This window comes from Mustela lutreola, chromosome 11 (genome assembly GCF_030435805.1).
Source record: "Mustela lutreola isolate mMusLut2 chromosome 11, mMusLut2.pri, whole genome shotgun sequence".
NCBI lineage: Eukaryota > Metazoa > Chordata > Mammalia > Carnivora > Mustelidae > Mustela > Mustela lutreola.
In genome coordinates, this window is record NC_081300.1 from 14,514,856 (window position 1) to 14,528,423 (window position 13,568).

The following is a 13,568-nucleotide window of genomic DNA, read 5'->3' on the forward strand; positions in this document are numbered from 1 at the left end:
TCCTGGTTTCCACTATGAAACCTGTCTGGAGGGGGCTGAACTACTTTTTGTAGGAAAGATTTCCCTGTGAAGCAGATAAATGAATAGCTCAAAATTTGACCCAATAAAAAGATCAGGATTTTTAATTGTTGTAGTTCTGTTGTTATGATTTGTATTACCCTCCCTTCTAGAATTATCAGAGTAATTTTATGACAACATGTAGAATGTTAAAGGAAAGATTTGGAGGGATGTTTTACATTTAAAAGAAAACAGGTTTAATAGTCTCAAATGTTAATGGCAGAATATCATGTGGGGTTGAATTAATACTTAAATCTCAAATAAGTGATGTTTGAGACTAAGACCAGGCAGGCATAATCATGACTTTTTGTTTCCCTTTGTTTAGATGTTACACAGTAACAATTAGTATTTTATTTTATTTTTAAAGATTTTACTTATTTGATGGGGAGAGGGAGGCACAGGGAGAGAGGGAACACAAGCAGGGGGGAGTGGGAGAGGGAGAAGCAGGCCTCCCGCTGAGCAAGGAGCCCAATGCAGGGCTTGATGGGGAGCTCGATCCCTGGACCCTGGGATTATGACCTGAGTTGAAAGCAGTCGCTTAAAGACTGAGCCTCCCAGGTGCCCCAACAATTAGTATTTTAGAACTGGAATAAGAATGAGGCTAGTAGGGCCCAGAGAAGTGATGACCTCTCTCCCCAAGGTCAGACAGCACGTAGCAGAGTTAGCAACAGAAGGGGTTCACTTGACAGATTTAAGTGATTTTTTTCCTGATCTTTCTTTGAAAATCATTTGATGAGAGAACAAAAGTCCCTCCTTTTCCCGTCTGTGCCTAATGAAGACTGTGCTAGGTCTATACATTTCTTAGCTGATCAGAATGCTTACTGCACAAGAGGGGTCTAGAATTCCCTTCCAGCCAAGTTGTAGTGGGGAGTGCTTTCTGGAATAAGAAACCCCACCTGGCTCTGTCTTTTAAAAATCATTATAAAGTAATAAGAGTTGTTTCAGTGCCAAGCTACACTTTGTGATCCTATGTTTGTCCTTTGTCATCTTAGCCTTTTCTCCCTTTTGTTCTGGGAGCTTTTCACCGCTATCCCCTTTGATGCTTGGTCAGAAATGTTCCCTCAGGTTTTTCTCTTTATCTAGTTCAATTTCTACCGTTTTTCTCAGATTCTTCCTATAGTTATAGAGCATACAGACATGGCTGTTATCTATGGCAATGAGGGAAAGCTTTTGCCTGGCACTGCCTCACACAGCGCCAACTCTAAAACATTTGTGAACTGATGAACTAAAAGTTTCAGAATCAGCAGAGGACATTGTCTTTGATCTGTTGAAACAAAACTTTTTTTAATTTAAATTTTTATCTTTTTTTGAAATAAAACTTTTAAAAATTACAAATTAGCATTGAATGTCCCCACTGCTACTGAAGAGCAGGTGACCTTTGACACTGTTTGCATGGTATAGTGACCAAAAGTATCCAGCCCAAGCTATAAGAAAGCATTGGTAGGTTCCTGTCCCCCCATTACCTTGGTTGTCCCTAATGGTGAAGTTGGGGTTGTTAGCAGCCTCTGGAGCCAAGCTGTAGTAGAAGTGCTGGCCACTGTGTGGGTCGTCTTGGTCCACTGCACTCACTGTCTGGATCAGCTGTGGGAGTGACATGAAATCATATGAATCAGGGTTGAAAGAATAATCTTCAGGGCTTGGCGATATCCTAAACCCTGAAATCCAATAGTGGATTGTTTTCCCTGATGAGAAGGAAACTTCTCGAAACTTATGGAAAGTACCCCGTACCATCACACAACTCAGGATTGTATTTGGTCTTTATTGTTGGGCCTGAATACATTGACAGGTACATAGTGAATGTTACCTGAGTACCTCCGGGGTGAAGCCTCACCGTAACAAATTCCCACACCAACGCTAGTCATTTTAAAGCAATCTAAATAGAAGATTGGCTTAAAGAGCTGTGAGATGCTCCAGGTTCCTGCTTGTCTCCCACTTTTTCATTCTCCCGCCTCACCTACTTAACCTCATCATTTGGGTTAATATTTTCAGGGTCATTTTGCTATCTTTGAGAAGCCTCTACTTAAAAATGACCAATACAAGGGGGTGCCTGAGTGGCTTAGTTGTTAAGCATCTGCCTTCAGCTTGGGTCATGATCCTGGAGTCCTGGGATCGAGCTCAGCAGGAGGCCTGCTTCTCCCTCTCTCACTCCCCCTGCTTGTGTACCCTCTCTCCCTGTCTCTTTCTCTGTCAAATAGAGAAATAAAATTAAAAAAAAAAATTGCCAATACCTAGGAGAGAAATCTCCTGTGTCAGGTTAATGGAACACAGATGGAGGGGTTGGGTCACAGGGCTGTTGCTTTTTGGTGACTGGGAAGAGGAGCTAGGAAAGGTGTAGAGCTCAAGACCTACAGTGGGATGTATGGAACAGAGTAGAGTCAGAAGCAGAGCTTGGGGTTGAGGAGTACCAAAGAAGCGATGGTTTTCTCTGAGCTCTTTTGGCTCAAACTTTGCCTTTTCCACAGTGCTTTTCAAAGTAGTAGTTTGTCATGAAGGTTATGAAGGCCATGATAAAAAAAAAAAAAATGCTGCAAAAGGGGTGCCTGGGTGGTTCAGGCAAGTCCTGTACTTTCCTGAGACAAGTCCTGTACTTTCCATCTTGCCCATAGTGTCACACACATAATGACAAAACATTTCTTTTTAAAAAATTAAAAAAAAAAAGATTTTATCTATTTGACAGCGTGAGAGAGAGAGCATAAGCAAGGGGAGGGGTAGACAGAGGGAGAGGGAGAAGCAGGCATCCCACACGGCAGGGAACCCGACACGGAGCTCAATCCCACGATCCTGGGATCATGACTTGAGCCAAAGGCAAACACTTAACCAACTGTGCCACTCAGGTGCTCTGACGAAACATATTTCTTGACGAATGTTAAAAATAGGTGATTATGGAGGCGCCTGGGTGGCTCAGTGGGTTAAAGCCTCTGCCTTTGGCTCAATCCCAGGGTCCTGGGATTGAGACCCACGTCGGGCTCTCTGCTCGGCGGGGAGCCTGATCCCCCACCTCCTGCCTGCCTCTCTGCCTGCTTATGATATCTGTCTGACAAAAAATAATAAATAAAATCTTTTAAATAGGTGATTGTGTATAATGAAGTACATAGTTGGGTAAGTCATTTCAGAATATCTGACCTGTAAAATTATACACATAGTAGCGAGATGGGGGCTTGAGGCAGAGGACCGGCCCTGTAGACTTGACACTCCTGCCAGTGCATCAGGGGTCAGTTACAGGGTTTTTAAAGAATGAGTAAGCAAAGGCACTGCTTTGCTGGGTTCGTTTCTGGGGTCTGGATTTTTTTTTTTTTTTATGGCAAATTTGGTTGCAATAGTTGGGAACACAATGGCCTGTGCTCCTGCCCTCCACTCTCCTGGTAGGTCAGATTTCATTCTCGGTCCCACTTGCCATGCAATATTTGGCTCAGCTGGTTTCATTCTGCTTTCAGCCATCGCCAGGTAGGTCATCTGATTTCTTTATGGGCCTTCTTCTTGGCTGCTTGCTGAGAGGCCAGCACATTTCCCGACTCAGCAGACACACAGCTGACCACAGTATGTGACACATCTAACACAAGGAGGCCTGATGCGCTATAAACCAGACATGCCTACTGAGCTGTGTGCTTTTGAAAACCTTTAAAGTATGTCCCAGAGCCGAAATCAAGGGGTAGGATTTTTAGTATCTTGGGCTAAGGATGATAAATGTGACAGACTTGTGGCCCAGGACCTGATCTTTAAGCCACAAAATAAACTGTGCTGTAAAGGACTGTCTGATAGGCCATTAAAAGGTGTATTTGGAAGGGTGGGTGGCTTAGTTGGTTAAACATCTGACTCAGTCTTGGGGTCTGAGTGGCTCAGTCAGTTAAACATCTGACTCAGTCTTGGGGTCTTGGGATCGAGTCCTGTGTTGGTCTCTGCTTTCAGTACAGAGTCTGCCTGTCCCTTTCCCTCCCCCCTGCTTCCTCCCCCCACATCACCCCCAATCCTGATCTGTTTCTCTCAAATGAATGAATAAAACCTAAAAAAAAAAAAAAAAAGAATGTATTTAGAAATGGGAGATGTGTGCATGTGCTTCAAAACCAAGAGAGGTAGTTAGGGGCACCTGGGTGGCTCAGGTAGTTGAGTGCCTGACTCTTGGTTTCAGCTCAGGTCATGAACTTCGGGTATTGAGGTTGAGTCGTATGTGAAGCTCTGTGCTCAGCAGGGAGCAGACTTGGAATTCTCTCTCACCTCACCCTCTCCCTCTCCCCTCCTCCCACTTTCATATACCAGCCATACTCTCTTTCTAAATAATAAATAAATAAATCCTTAAAAAACAAAACAAAACAAAACCTGAAACCCAGGATAGGTAGTTAAAAGTGCTATTGACCTGTCAGAATGCAACTTCTATTCTGAAGACCTTTAAGAAAGTAAGTGCTTCGTTTTCTGGGGGAGAGGAGCTTTAATTAATGTGCTGTTTTTTAACCTTCTTTATAATGTAGATTAATAATTAGCTTCATCATGTATATTTGTTATAAGATCTTATAAAACAACATTTTATGTTATGCTTTATATAGTATATATATATGAAATTGTTATACTACAAAACAAAAATTGTTAAAATTCAGGTTCAAACCCCCTCATTCAAAACTCAGCTACCATAGCATAGTAACTATTGCTGTTTCTGGATCTTGACCCTTACATGTCTTAGTTCACATGTAGGCATAATTTTATGTAGCTGCAAGCATGTACATGTGGTTTTTATACCTTCTTTCTTTACTTCTAGTGACACAGATCATTTCTTATACCATAAAGTCTGCTTTGTAACTTTTACTAGCTGCATAATGTTTCAGGTCTTCTTAGAAATTCAGTAGATGTAGAAGTAGAATTATTAAAGACTTGCTGAAAAAATTTTTAGGAGAGCTGTACACCATTGCCCTGAATTTTAAGAATCCACTGATGGGAGGATTTAGATGAGAATCATTATAGGACTGCCTCCCCCACCCCCGTAGTAGATGTAAATCACTTTTTTCTTTTAACTGAGAAAGGTGAAGATGTGTTGACTTAATCTTTGGTGAATGCAGGGTGCTAATATGAGTTTTGATTGTATAAATGAGTCTCTGTGCAGCAGAATGTCATGTTCCAGGTGAGTAAGAGAAGAGAAAGCAAAATCTGCCTGAATTACCAAAGCATGAGTCCTTGCCTTGTAGGTATGCACTTCACAGACTTTTAACTTCCATATTAAAACTATTCTGACTCCATTTGCTTTACTGCCAGTATCCATAGGACCACAGAATATACTGTGGGGGAAGAAATTAGGGCTGTTAAGGGATCTCTTGTGTCACAGGTGAGAGAAGAAAGCATCTTACAAAACCAGGAGCAGAAACAGGACGTGGCCGATGTTCTGAGGTATGGAAGGGTGGGTACGGGGTAGGCAGCAGCCCAAAATATGCATGAATACATGGCCACTCCAAGCAGAGTTCTGAATGTTTCTCAGTTATAGCACTTGGAATTTGATCGACCAAATTTTTCATATACATTTAAAAGCATACTTTAGAAAATACGCAAATTAGAGAACTGTGGTTATTTCAAATTAGTAGAAATTTGTGTCTTCAGATTCATTTCTTCTCAAAACTGATCTGACATGAACAACATTAGGAAAATGATGTTTTAACTGAGGGAGGAGAGAGTAGGTATTCTAAGTTACAAATCATTCTAAGAATAGGGCAGGTAGTCCCTAAACAAGTTACCTATTGTTCGAAGTTAAGAAAGGGAGGTGGGAAAATACAAAAAATAAAGCTTCCCTACTGCAAGTATTTTCAGGTATTAGTGCTAAACTGAGGAAAAGAGAAGAGTTTTCTGATCTTCCTGGTCCCTCGCTCCCAGGACCCAGAGCACACTTTACCGCAGTTGGCCCTATACAGTTCAGTTCCAAGATGAGTAGATAACTTCAGGCCAGCCTGTGAAGCAAGCTACCATCAAAGCATTGCTGAGATCATTAAAATGTGGGGTGGGGGGATGCCACATGGTTGTCTGAACAAACTTGGAACATCATGCATGGAAGTTGGGGACCCTTTCGTGAACTGTTAGTTTCTGGAGTCTAAATTTCTCTGATGGCAAATTTGGTTATCTGTAGCAGTCATTCTGTATGGCAGAGGCGAACCAACGTGCACATCACACAGACTGCCTTACCTGCCCTGCTTTGGCATTTTCACACACAAAAGCTTCATAGAATCTGGGGAATTCTGGAGCGTTGTCATTCACATCTAAGACTTTGATTGTGACGGAAACACTTCCAACCTGGGAAGGATTATCTAAAGAGAACACAGAGAAAACCAAAGGTGAGGGTTCAGTAGTACAAGAAAGCTGCTCGTTGCTGGAATAGGTGTTTACCTTGTCAGTGTGGGTTTTTTAAAGGAATTGGAAATGGCAAGAGAAACCTAGGATGCATGTGTGGCCTAGTAAGAGTGAGGCCAGAACACAGGGCACGAGGGCAGATCAAGGTGTGTGTCTGAGAGAGTGTGTGATGTCAGGAGGATGAGGAGAAGAGTATGATTCTGGGGGGCGGGGGCAGGTAACACAAAATGCAGCCTAAAAAGGTTTGACTCACTTGGCTCCTGCTTCGGGTTATGAAATTAAAGACAGGTCAGTTCTATATTCTGGGTTTGAAAACAGCCCATTTCTAACTGGATGCATACTGTGTGGCATTGCTTGGCTTTATTCCTTTTTTTTTCTTGGTTTTATTCTTGTGGAATAATCAGTTCTTTGAATTGTATTTCAGAAGGTTTCAGGTTATTCATGGAAGTACAGATAACACTGCACATTTATTTCTGCTAAGGGACTAAGGGGATATTATAGGATCAAACATACACCAAATCCATATCTTTGGCTAGGGCGGGAGAAGTTACTCATAGTCACTCATGGGGAAGTGTGTTTTTTGGTCTGTCTTTTGCTTGGCATTGCCACATAAGGATAGTTTCACAGCCCCAGGAGTGCCCCTCATGTCCATTTTTGTTTTGGCCTTATCCCAAGAAGATAAAATGGAAACTAAACACACAGATTATTCTTAGTAAATAATTTTATAAAATCTCAGAATGCCTTATTCTTCTGATTTATTTTTTCTTTTCTTTCCCCAAAATATCTGTGCTCCCCTACATTATCTACTTAAATATTTCTATTGCCTTGTTACCAAAATTACTGACCTATTTACTTCCCCCCCCCCCATTGTAACCATGGTACTAGTTTATAGAAGGACTAATGAAAATCCCCCCAAAACGTCAGGGTATATATAATCTACAATCCTACCACCAGAGATATCTACTATATAATATATGTAATATTACGTGTGTCCCAAAATATGGAGAGAGACACACACATATGCACTGCAATTAAGGGAAATTAAAAAGTTGGATTTAAAACTTTTGGCAAATATTATCTTGTGTCATTGAAATATACTTTGAAAACATGTATATTAATATGTGTTTGATAGTCTCATTTTATTATTTGGTTTTACTGCGGTTTACTTAGGTCGACTCCTATTATTAGACTTTTAGGTAATTCCCATTTTTCCCCTTATGTTAAAATAGCACTGCAGTAGATGTTTTGGTATGTAGATCTTGGTTGATATTTATGATTATTTCCTTAAGATAGTTGTAAGAAGTCTTGAGAAAAAGAATATGAATATTTTGGAGAATCTTGAAAGCTTAATTGCCCAATTCCCCCCTGCCCCTCAAGTGATTATACATCGTTCTGCCAGTACATTAGAGTCTGCATTTCCCTGAACCTTCACCATCACTAAGTGTTATGAAAACAAACAAACAAACTGAAGGTAGTAGTAAATAATCTAATTTTTGTGAAGTTCATAATAAATATGTTAATCTAGTTTTTAGTAGTTTTTCATTCTGTTTTTAAGTTTCTGTTCATAAGTCTGCTTTTTGTGTAAGATGTCTCAAATTCTTGTATCCGTGTTTCTGTGTATGTATGTGTGTGGTAAGGGTGATATGTTATAAATGCTTTCTTTCATCCAGTAGTAATATTTTATACTGAAGTGGTTCAGAACAGCTCCCCCTGTCCCCATGTGCCAATTTGGCTGTGGATTATTTTGAGTTGAAGGCACGTGAGGCCCTGCCATTCAAGAGAAACTTTTGTCACTCCCTTAACCCACACAGAAAAATCTAAATTGGGCTCCCCCCACCCAGAATAAAGGTTATTAACAGATATATTTTATCTGAGTGACCCATCTGTATGGTAGGGGAAACCTCTAATTACCAAATATGTGCTCTTACCATCCTATGAAATGCATTCCTTTCCTTTGAAATCTCAAACTCCTACCTCTTCTTTATAGTTCAGAATGATACATATACCTCATTTTGTGTGTCTTTCGAATTTTTATGTCTGTGTGCATTCCCCATATGTATGTATGTTAAATTTGATTTTCTTTTGTTAATCTGTCTCCTGTCAATTTGATTCTTAGTCCAGCTAGAAGGACCTTTGAAGGGGACAGGAATTCTTGGCTCCCCTTCAATACTATTTGTGCATTCCCAATCTTACTAAAGGTTGAAAACCTCTTAGATTTCTTAGACATTGTCCCTTTCTTCATATAGAAGTCTAGCTCCTTGATTTAAGGATGCTGTTTTTTTGTACTGCTTTTGCATAGTGGGGTTTTTGTTGTTGTTTTTGTTTGTTTGTTTTTACTCTCTAGCATAGGACATGGTATATAGGAGATAAAATTTGAACTGAATGCATTCACTCACTTGCATAAACCATAATTTCTGTTTTTTCCCATAAAGAATATAACAAGCTCTAGAAGTTTTCTTTCACATTCTACAATGCTTATATTTTGTCATGTTCTGGAGACCGATTTATTATGTTACTTACTCATTTCCATAGCAAGGACAGTGATATTATGCCAAGAAAACTCCTCCCGATCAAGGGGTCTTGCAGTCATTAGGGCACCTGTTGTAATGTCAACATAGAAGAATCTGCCAGGGTCACTACTTCTGTCAATGGAATATCTGTAAAAACACAGATTAAATATATTGTTTTGTTTGAATAAGTATACTACAGCATACTACATGAGAGAACTGAGTGCATACTGTGTGAAACATGGCCCAAACAGTTCTGAGTTAATGGACACTTGGAAAACCGCATTTGCTGTTTGATCATGTCCAGAAACAGTCCCCCACCAAAACCCCCTAAAAACATAAACAACCAATAACAAACTGTTACTGCTTGAATTTCCTCATTTGTAAAATGAAATAAAACAGGGTGCCAAAGTCTTAGGGCAGTTTTAAGCCAATTAATAATCAATTTCAGCTGTTTAAAGCTCAATATGTCCTAAGGCTTTTGGGTCATTCTGAATATTGGCCCCTACATGTCTTAGTTCACAACAAAATTTTATTCATGTAAGTTTTGAAATGCAAGATTAGGACTGGAAAAGGTATAGTTCATTGGTTCCAGTTGTGTAATTAGTATCACCTATTGAGAAGGAAAGATTTCCATCAGGTCCTTTGTAAGCATGCTAATGACTGACTCTGGCAAACAATGGTGTTGGTATTTACTAGCTAGAGAATTCTTATCTGTGGAATATTTTTAGCAGGATGAACCAGGTTTGACTACATTGCTTAATGTAAATAAACCTGGAATTTATGAATTTATGGGGCACAGCTTGTTGGAAAATATCATGTGAGCTATGTAATTAATGGGGTATAAAAAGCAGATGTTCTGTAACCAAAATGGCTCCTTTTTTGTTGAGACGTGCACTTCATTGCTTATATTTTTCATGTTTGATATGGACCAACATGCATCCTTATGCAGGAGAAGAAGGATATTTACCTGATGGTTTCAGGCCTCTCCAAGAACAGACTGCTTGCCTCATATTTTGCTGTTGTTTCTATCCTTTGAGTCATTACTTATTTTGGGTACTGGGTAAGAGCGACAATTCCTGTGGAACCTGATTTGGCAATCTGACCCTCTGTGTTCACTCACCTGGTCTCCATTTTGGGAAATTCATTAAGTGTGGAGCGAGATTCAGGCATCTGTATATTTAAAATTTTCCATGATATATAGCCATGATTGAGAACCACTAATTTTTTTTTTTTAAGATTTTATTTATTTGTCAGAGAGAGCAAACGGCGCATGTACTAATGGGGGAGCGGCAGGCAGAGGGAGAATCAGACTCCCCACTGAGCAGGGAGACTGATTTTGGGGCTCAATCCCAGGACCCTGAGATCATGACCTGAGCCAAAGGCAGACACTTAACCCACTGAACCACTCAGTGGGTTCCCTTGAGAATCACTCTTGAGAATCTTTGTAGTCCTTGGTAACAGCCAGTAATTATAATTGGTGCCACTACAGAATACCAGATATCTTATACCTTCTTTTTAAATTTTTATAAAATTTCTAGAAGGTAGGTATTATCTCTTTTAGCAGAAAAGAAAACTAAGAGAAGTCGCTTTCATACAGTTAAATAGCTAATAATATGCAGAGCTAATATAAAACCATGTAATATATTGGGTTCAGAATTCTATTTAAAGTTGCCAGTGATTGCAGTCTGTGTCCTAAAGCAGTTGAAACTAGGAAACTGCCATTTTGTTGGGAGTAAGAAGTTTCTTCAGTGCATTCATTGTTTTTACATTGCAGGTTAGTGAAATCAATATAGTAGGTTATGACTAGTCTTAAAAGAAAATGAAATAGAACATATGCATGCCAGACTCTCATATGCAGTAAGGGTAAATATTGATGTTATAACTTCTGTTTCAAATATGTGTGTAATTGCACACACACACACAGTATATGCATGTGTATGTATTATTTGGTAAAATGTTCCAGGTAGATTCCAGTTGGCTGTTCAGAGAGGAATTAAAGGAAAAAGTGACCACTAAGGGCTGGAGAAATGAAATCATTTTAGTTGTGATTCTCCAAGAGTTGGGAAATTTAAGGAAGTCCATTAATACCTTTCTCTTTTTGTGACTCTATTTAATGAACACTTCCTATAGCTAGGCGCTGCCCCACACACCTTACAGATACTGGCTCATTTAATCCTTACAGTATCCCTAGGAGGGTTGGTGCTGTTACCTTGGTTATGCTGGTGAGGAAACTGAGACCTGGCTTGGTTAAGTCACTTTCCCAAGATTGGAATCAAGCCTAAGCAGTTTGGTTTCAGGTTCCTGCCGGTAACTGCCACTCCAGGCTGCCTTACCGTACAGGGAATGCATGCAATTGTTTAAAGAAACAAAGCCTTATCTCTTCTTGAAATAGACTAAGCCTGTGATGGCAAACCTTTGACTTCTTAGTAAAGAACAAACACATGCCTATAAAGTTCATTTAAAATTAATTGGAACATTTTTTTTCTAGGTATAATTAGTGATTTAGTTTTAAAGTTCCCTGGCTCTTTTAAGAGTTGAATTTGTCTTTGGGAAAAAATGCGGTCTTTTCTTCCAGCCAGCCATTCAGCCCATAGAGCCATAACCCTGATGGCAGCTCTCCAAGCTAGGGAGAACTAGGCCTAGTTCCCGAGGGGAGAGGCAGCCCCAGCCTCTATGATGAAGCAGCTTTCTACGCCCAGACCTGCGGTGCCATAGCAAATGTTGCAGATGGTGCGGGAGGTCGGGTGATAGAAATAACCAACGGACAGAAGCCCTGACAGTCCTGCCTGGTGCCACAGCGAGAGGCAACCCTGCAAGCTTGCCTCAGAGAAGCCTTCCTCAGCAAGTGGAACCTCCTTCTGATTTCCTAGATTGGAAGTTACTGAATTGAGGCAGTAATGGCACTCGCTACTCTGAATGGGACTCGGGGCCAATTTTCAGGAGGCAGGAGAACAAATTAAAGGTGTAGATACAGATGGAGAATGAGGAAATTGGGACACACTAGTGAATTATGTAGGTGGTTTTCCTTTCTCTAATCATAATGCTCTCACCTATTATGGGCAGAATAGGCACAATATGCACGCACAAAACTGCCTTCAGTGAACAATAGCTAGTGTTTGTTGGGCTCCCGGCTTACTTGCTTGGCTGAGGACATACTCTGAATTTGGGAGCGATTTGAAGGTAGGGAGGGCATCATGGGCAGGCTTGCTAAATCCGCACACATACTCTAGGAAGGCACAGGAGAGCAGGCTCTTTCTATACCAGCAGAAGCCTATTTCAGTGGCCAAATGGTTTAGTTTCCTGCTTGCCAGAAGTGCCTTGGGCATTTATTAAAAATTTAGGAAATTCTAAATTGTTTAGGTGATACTAAACATCGTATTTTTCATGTATATGTAACTAAATCTGGAGATTTGGTTTTGGGATTTACTAGTAAATCACAACCAGCTTATATGCCTGACCACGCCATAAAATTTCTAGAAAGGAGATTATGAAAGTCCTAATAATCTTTTTAAAAAGTTAAATGGCCTTTTATCCATAACATTTTAACTTCAGGTGATATATTGATTTGAGGGCAATTTAATATGTGTTTTCTTTATAGGAATATAAATCTCATTTATTTCTAATAAAAATGCAGAAGATGAATTAGCCAAGCAGCATATAACTTGCAAATTATTTTAAAAGAGAATAGCTTTCATAGGAAAAATAAAGATAAAATGAGCAATTTGGGGAAAGATAACATAGGACAGTAATTTCCAAATGGGTTTATTAAATGATAGCCAAGGATTTGCCTGTTATGTGTTTTTCCCTCTGAGAATCCAGGACTCTGGTATTTCTCTTGAGTCTAGGGACCATTCTTTATTCCTGTCAGATAGTACAGAGTCAGGAACCCTCTGTCTTGGCAGTCTGAATTGTATTTTGCAGCTGAAAGGCAGAGGAGAATGATCTCCGATTTGATCAGTGGGATCCTTTGCCCCCTCTGTCTGAATGCTTATCTTGTTATCTCCAGGTCTGTGGGTGTCATCCTGTTCTTGCCAGTTTCTCTCTTAGGACCTAGAGTTCTGCCCCCTGGATAAGCCCAGGGGACCTTGCTCTCTGCCTCTGGCCCATTCATTTGTGGATTCCTCCTCACTGGGATCAATTGGAATAAAAAGCCTCTCTATTATGTACCTCCCTGATGCTGGCCAACTGATGATTTTCAAAAGCCAGTCATCTGAAGCGGAATTTTCTGTTCGCCAGACAGGATTCCTTAATTTGTGTACCTTGTTTTGCTCCATGGCAGAAGTGGATGTAGGCTTGTTGGTGTTTTGCTTTCATTTCTGCATCTGTTGTGAGATAATTAATGCCTTTAGTCTTGAATACTGCACGAACACTATAGGGGTGTGTGTGTGTGTGTGTGTGTGTGTGTGTGTGTGTTTTCTGACTGCAGTCTCTTTTGTTTGTCATTTAGCAGTGTGACTCCTAACAACTATATTTCCAGTGCTTACCATGTGGAAGTCCAGATTCAGAATCAGGAAGGAAGATGTGGAATTATCCATTGGATATTTGATTGACTATTTTAGAAATGGGCTCTATTTTTTTCAAGTTTATGCCTGCTTCATTTCTCTCCCTCCATAAAATTTTCCCCACAGTATCTTTTCCAACATGAACAGAGTAACTAATTGATCAGGAGATACATATTTTTTC

At 40.1% G+C, this 13,568-nt stretch overlaps 1 protein-coding gene across 3 annotated transcripts in view; it reads right to left on the bottom strand.

Annotated features, from left to right (window-relative positions):
* The window catches only part of CDH20 (cadherin 20), a 207,211-nt gene that overhangs the window by 9,151 nt on the left and 184,492 nt on the right, over positions 1–13,568 (bottom strand). For all 3 annotated transcript variants that reach the window (XM_059140128.1, XM_059140126.1, XM_059140127.1), the window contains 3 exons: positions 8,896–9,032; positions 6,211–6,332; positions 1,521–1,638 (listed from right to left, as the gene is read on the bottom strand). In XM_059140128.1, coding sequence (XP_058996111.1) covers positions 1,521–1,638; positions 6,211–6,332; positions 8,896–9,032 — 377 coding nt within the window. The remainder of the gene's footprint in view (positions 1–1,520; positions 1,639–6,210; positions 6,333–8,895; positions 9,033–13,568) is intronic.